This window comes from Macrobrachium nipponense, chromosome 28 (assembly GCF_015104395.2).
Source record: "Macrobrachium nipponense isolate FS-2020 chromosome 28, ASM1510439v2, whole genome shotgun sequence".
NCBI lineage: Eukaryota > Metazoa > Arthropoda > Malacostraca > Decapoda > Palaemonidae > Macrobrachium > Macrobrachium nipponense.
Window position 1 is genome coordinate 9,056,651 of NC_087217.1, and position 6,841 is coordinate 9,063,491.

Genomic DNA, 6,841 nt, shown 5'->3' on the forward strand with positions numbered 1-6,841 from the left:
AGGGAGACGTCCGTGTTAACACTTTATCATATTTTGTATAATTTAATGTGTGAAATAAGATGACGACAAAAGACTGCTATCAGAGAGTTTAGGCTAGTAATTGCATCATACTCCTCTTATTGATCTGTTTTCAGAACTATTTCTTCTTCAAGAGACCACTCCTGTGCTCTAGAAAGAGTCACATCATGATCTGATCCGTTAATAAATTTGAAGGAGCACAGATCTGTTGCAGTGATAGTTCGAAAGCCATCTGTTATTGCAATGGATGCTCTGTCAGGCTGATAACAGAAATAGCTCCAGTTCTTTAGGCAACTATTGAGGTCGGACAGTAATTGAAATCGCTTCTTTAGTGTATTCATGAATTCACACGAAAGACTCGGATCAAATAGAAATGACCTCCTGTTTCCCACTGTTCGTTAAGCTAAAGAGGACAGTATGAGTGAAGTACTTAAGTGAGCTAACTAGAGCTCAGCTCTGACGTTGTGTTTGGAGAGAGATCAGACATGTTATCTGGTTATGCATTCTCCATTAACACCGTAGTTTTTGTCATAATATTTATGGTCTTTATAAAAGGAAATTTTATAAAAGAATCACTTGTACCTGCTGATATGAAAATGCACCGCCCAAGATTTTAGTCACTTGAGTTATAGGGTAAAACGGAGTTCGAGTAGTATATACCGGCAAAATTGAACGACTCGGCAACTAGATGGAACCATGCAAAGAACGTTATAGGCTATGTCTTACTCCTCCAAGGTCTTACTAGTCCCATATTAGCTGGGCCATTAAAATAATTCAATTTGCAGCATGACCTTGTATTCTTGCTCTAACTAACTTATGTGCGTTTATTTCATTTAGCAACCATACATACATTCATGTATGTTTCTTCATCAGTCCCACCATGTAGAGGTAGAAGTTATACGTAATTTAAGAAATTCAACTATAGCCTATTTTATTTCGGAAATGTAAATAACAAATAAAAATCACAACAACATGTACAACGGCGCCGAGATCACTCGATAGATCGTAACAAGAGAATTTTAGTGATAAGAAGACTGGGGCTTGAAGGTGATTGGGGGTCCGTACTCATGTGGGTACTGGGCCTCTCCCAGGTAGCTCACTTCAGCTTGGAAACCGTTGAAATGGTCGGCAATGTAGTTTACCTGAAGGGAAGAGAATGAATAATGAGAGCATTTGAGATATTTAGCTTTTTACAATTTTGAAAATCAATGGTTTAAAAATGCTGCATAACAAGTAAGGCAAAATGTCAATTGCTCCACATTTAGAAGAGTGATTATCAGCTGGTATTTCTTGCATTTAATGAGGCAGCGTAGTATGTCTAGATCAAAAGATTACTACAGCTTCTTATAGATTTCATGTACATATGACATGGATCATTTTTCAAGTTATTTATTTGGATAGTTTTTTTTTTTCTGATACATATAGACACAAAGTGAACCTCCAGGTCATTTATTTTTTCATAAATATGCCTAGTGTCAGATTTTAAAGTTGGTATCCCTTCGTTGCCGGGTTTTTAAATATTACAGGTGGGCTTAACATTCTGTGGAGACTTGCAAGTCCTGTTTATGGCCTTTTTGGTCATTCCGTAAAAACGTAAGCCAATTTTGAATAATGGAACAAAAGGCTTTGTTCTTTACTTTCCCTTCAGAATGTGCCTACCGTCTGTCTGCGTCCGTCGGGAAGTTGCACAGTGTATGATCCCTTGACTGCCTTGCCGTCGGAGTCCTCGTTGTGGCCGAAGTCTGTTCCATGGTAGTTGTCTCTGACTCCGTAGGCATAGTTATAAGGGATTGGAACCTGCAACATAGGAAAAGAAACCTTCAGCCATTGAACGCATTGAATGAGTGCATGTGGCAGTAGTACAGATGAAAATATTTTCTCGTTTCTGTTTTCTGTAATTACAAAATTTCACCTTGATTGATCATGCTTGCTAGAATCAAATGGAAACATTCTGTTGGCTGACGCGCAAAAATGCATGCAATTATGAACCATAAAGATATTGTAAAGAAGTCGGATAATAGATCTTGCAGTAGCTGTTATGAAAATGGTATCAAAAGCAGAACACTTTTAAACTCACGCTCTTGTAGTGTACCGGAGGTGCGTATGGGTCTGTTGGGAAGGCGACTGCTAGCCCCACTAGGAATGCAAGAACTGTCACCTGCACAAAAATAAAATGAATAAATAAAAAACGAGGAAAGATTTGAATTTAGGTTACACGGAAGAAATCTGCCACTTAAAGTGACGTAGATTACATTATTGAATGTCTTGTATAATCAGCACTCAATTATCATTGTACTAGGCAATTGATATCAATTGCCAATTTTCCAAGAGTTTCTTAAGTGGACAATAACAAAAATTTTAAACTTGATACTCTCCTCACAGGTTTGGCACATAACTACAAAACACTCTCTCTCTCTCTCTCTCTCTCTCTCTCTCTCTCTCTCTCTCTCTCTCTCTCTCTTTCATGAACTTCAGTATACATAGTTCCCGGTAAATGTACATGATAATATAACTTCAGAAATGATGGCATGGTATCAGATGAAAGAGGAGACGCGACAAAATTACCTTGTTCAGCATTTCGTGGAACATCCTTTATGAGACGATATGCTCAACTTTAAAAGTCAATTGAAAACAAAGTTAAACTTCTGATGGCACTGAACAGAAGCTGCTTTTGGAGAGAGCCGGTTGAAGTGACTGATGCTCTTGACACTTTCCCAGTCCCTTTTATACTCATTAATCGGTCTCTCTCTCTCTCTCTCTCTCTCTCTCTCTCTCTCTCTCTCTCTCTCTCTCAGTATGCATGTTTGAATTGTGTAAGTCATTTTCGAGAAGTGAATTTGTGTGAGAGAAAACGTGAAGTGGGCGGTCTGTTCTTTATTTATAGGTTTGTTTGTGGACGTTTTATTTTTTGTTCTGTTTTCTCTCGACGCTGATGATCAGATTAGCGAACAAGTTGATCAATTTCCTCTACGACTTAGATCATATTTATCTTTGGCATCGGAGAAAAGAAATAAAGGGTATATTATGAAATTAATGGGCTTGTCTAAGTGGGCAACAAAATTTATAGAAAGATACCCTGTGAATGGGCATGTAGAGGAAAGCCCGAAATGCCAGATGAGGAGAAAGATGTTCAAAGATTCCTAATAATTAATGTCAGTAACCGTAGCTACTGATCTGAAGTATTTTTAAGAGTACTGCCAACTGCAGTGACTTTCGTCGTTGATATCTGAGGCGTTTCAGACCTTTTGTCGCTTGTCTTACAATGTATTTGATTATCGTTACAGGAGACGGACTTTTTATTCTCGTTACAGGAGACGGACTTTTTATTCTGGTATGTCTCTAATAATAAATATTAGAGAGATACCAAAATGAATTTTTTTTCCTTTTTTGCCTGCCTTCATGATTTCATACTGACAGTCTGTTTTTTCGATTATCTCTGCAATTCAAAATTTGAAACTTTTTTTCGCTGACAATAGAATACCATAAGTGGATCGCCACATTTCATGTTGACTTGAGGAAGAGTATTTGGTGTTATGGCAGATGGTAAAGATTTTTACTGTACATTTAGATGATAGTTTGTCGTTAATATGGTTTCTGGGACGATTAGATGAAAATATATTCCAGTAATGTTTCTGTGTATTTGACTTACATTGTATTTTTAATTTTCCGCTCCATCGCTAGCCTCTGCCGGCCCATATATTTCACTGGTTTGCGAATGGATTCTACTATTGTGAGCTTCATCATGACTGTGACTTTTCTGTCATTTATGCCAATTGAAGTACTTCCCTTGGATAATCTTACCTTTAGAAATAAATAAAGAGATAGAGGTAAGTTGTGGAATGATAAGCCTGACAGCACGTCTTTCCTGGCTTGTACAATATATATAGGTGATTCTTGATAATCAAAATTGTTGTGCTCCTTTTTTTGACGTTTTCTCTCGGCTTTTCGAGCCCACGCGCGCGCACAACACCCTATAGTCATTTCAACTCATTCTTACATCTATGGACCGTATGTGTGCAAATTTTCCTGCTGGCTCAATGTCGGCTTCATCTATAAAACAGTCGACGAACCATACTGACGTATTTACCGAACTGACCTATAGTTTTTTTTTATACCTTTATTGATAAACGGGTGACATTTTGCTAGTTTGCTAATAGTTTCTGAACTGCTCAAGAAATAATGTAAAAGTGTGTCAGTACAATGTCAGCTTTGTGTAAGTCGACCATAAGTCATCCTCTGAAGAGATAGCTAAACCACTCATGTCGAACATCATCTCACTTCATCGGTGTATCATCTTATCTGTGATTTAGTTCATGCATCTATTTTTGTTGATGATAATTCTCGGTGTTGCAGATGGCCATCTGGTTTTGATAGTACATAACCTTCTTGAGGCAATCAGCGTGATCTGCGGATATATACATGAATGATGGAGGGTCCAGTGCTTCTGTAATTTAAGCAAACTGGTTCCTTTTGTAGAAAGTGGCCGATTTAGGGAATCTGTCGACAAGTAAATGTAAAGTGGAGTAAGGATCTTGGTTTTAGTCACGACAGTGATCTCAGGCATCTCATATATAAAGATAGAAGAATTTATAAAGCATAGGATTGACGAAAAGCTTTATTCCCTCTTTCATATATTACAGATTTTGCATTTAGATAATTTAGCTTCGAACCACTTACTTCTCGTGAAAAACTGTTATGCCTGCATACCTGTAAGTGTGGTTATTTGTGCATAATTCTCACATTCCGCGTATTGAATCTACCATTAACTATTGCATACACAATCTTTACTCAGTTATTTGCCGTTTTTTAAAGATATTCCCAAAAATACCGTTCATGTTTTTTTTTTTTTTTTTTACAGTATAATGGCGATGATCAAGTTTTTATGTTAAACCTAACTCTTATACGGAGATTGGAAAAGCGTGAAAGAATGTCGGTAGGTCATTCGAAAAGCACTGAGGTAGCACCATACTGAGCTATGATAATACCAAGTTTAGAAAAGTAAAGCTATTAGTTACAGAGGAAGTTGCGCTTTTGGGCGATAAAAGCAGCCAACGAAATCCTGCCACTTCAAGGAAAATACACTGTGAGGACCGTAAATATTATATCGTTGTCAAGGTATACATAGCTTTGATCGTTGTAACCTATGGGTGGTTAACACCGTAAGCTTCAGCCATTCTCAATCAGCTTCGTTGATGTCAGTTGCCGATATTTACAATTGAAGAAGCACTTTGGTTGGGAAATGAGTCGTTTAAAATTGCTCCCACTTTAGGATAAGTGAAAGACACTGCAATTGTTCCAGTGTATTTTAAGGTGAGTAAGAGAAGAGGAGAAATAGATTTAAGAAGCGAGTTCAGTCAAATAGTTATACAGTTACTTTAGCTATCTACAATTATTTTAGCCACTTGAACCTCTTTTATTGGAATGCATTGTTAATGATGAACAGCAATACCCAGGTAGTATAGAGATCTCAACCCCTCTTAATGCTATTGGTAAGTCGGTAAGTATTTTGGAATTAGGTTTTCCCGAGTTTTTTCTTAACTTCATGCTCCATCTTTACGCTGTGTTTGCTTTATATTAAGTGATTTTGCTACAACCCCGTTGGCCAGAGAGATCTTTATCTTTGGGCCTTTGGAATGACAACTCATAACAATATGAAGTAATAATTGGAATGCATAAAAGAATCCCATATGCCGGGATTATAAAGAGTTGCAATGATGATTTCGATATTTTATTTATGTAATGAATGCAAAGGGTAAAAATAAAATCGATTTGTGAAAACTCAACTGAAACATTTATTCATGAAAAACTCATAACAGTGACTAGCAGAAACTGCACGTTTTAACGGTTTCTGGGTTTGTTACGAAGTGGTAGGTGATGTTGATGCTCCTTAATGGTAAGATTTGGGCTTGAAGGTGACCGGAGGTCCGTATTCTTTGGGGTACTGGGCGTCTCCTTGGTAGCTTACTTCAGCTTGGAAACCGCCGAGGTGATCAGCAACATACTTGACCTGAAAAATAAATTAATTTCTTCTCTCACTTCGAAGACTAATTTTAAGTGTCCTAAACTTAGTAAACAAAGGCCGTGATAGGTTTTTAGCAGATTCTCTTTTGTTCTTTTAACTAAACTTGAATCTTATGAAGCATGAAATTTAGAGGAATTGAACTTGAAATTTAGAAGGAAATCCTCCGTCATAATGACACTAAACATCCTCTAGTATTAATACATTTGATCTCAAGATTTCATTGGTATATTAGAAGAACTATAACTCAAAACTCCAGCACTTCAGCTTTTCGGTAAAACTGATCAGCTACTTTTATAGTTCCCTATGCGAGGTCTTTGATCGTGATCTCGATACTGAAGTCTTATTTATTTGTAATATTTGCAGATTCCTAACGAGGGGTGTCCGTTCCCTGTGGCAGGTACCAACATGGCTTTGAATTAATCTACCGTTTGCTTGCGACCGTCTGGAAGTTGGACGGTATACAATCCTTTGACGACTTTGCCATCTGAATCTTCGTTATGAGCGAAATCCGTCCCGTGGTAATTGTCACTGACGCCATAGTTGAAAGTATAGGGGATTGGAACCTGTAAAAATAATACAACTAGAATTAGTTCAATCACTAAACTAAAACCAGGCTGAATCACCAAGGTTCAATACCAGTAAGGATAAGAGTCCTAAATATTATAAATTTGAAAAAGAAATTGCGCCAGAAATTTTAGAAGTAAAAGTTGAAACATTGTCTTTCGAATTTTATACATCTGCTTACAGATGTAAATTTCTCTGATTGATATTGCATATGCACGCTCACAGCATCTGGTCTGA

At 37.2% G+C, this 6,841-nt stretch overlaps 2 protein-coding genes across 2 annotated transcripts in view; both read right to left on the reverse strand.

Annotated features, from left to right (window-relative positions):
- Positions 1-923: 923 nt before the first annotated feature.
- Positions 924-2,709, reverse strand: LOC135201277 (cuticle protein 19-like). Its single transcript, XM_064230151.1, has 4 exons — positions 2,584-2,709; positions 2,096-2,176; positions 1,678-1,815; positions 924-1,160 (listed from the first exon to the last, which is right to left on the reverse strand). Exons 1-4 carry the CDS (start codon positions 2,605-2,607, stop codon positions 1,038-1,040), a joined length of 366 nt encoding a protein of 121 aa, XP_064086221.1. The 5' UTR covers positions 2,608-2,709; the 3' UTR covers positions 924-1,037.
- A 3,099-nt stretch (positions 2,710-5,808) lies between these two features.
- Positions 5,809-6,841, reverse strand: part of LOC135201898 (cuticle protein 8-like) — a 7,231-nt gene continuing 6,198 nt past the window's right edge. Inside the window, exon 4 of the mRNA XM_064231196.1 lies at positions 5,809-6,025. Within this exon, the coding sequence (XP_064087266.1) occupies positions 5,906-6,025 (120 nt within the window). The 3' untranslated portion in view covers positions 5,809-5,905. The remainder of the gene's footprint in view (positions 6,026-6,841) is intronic.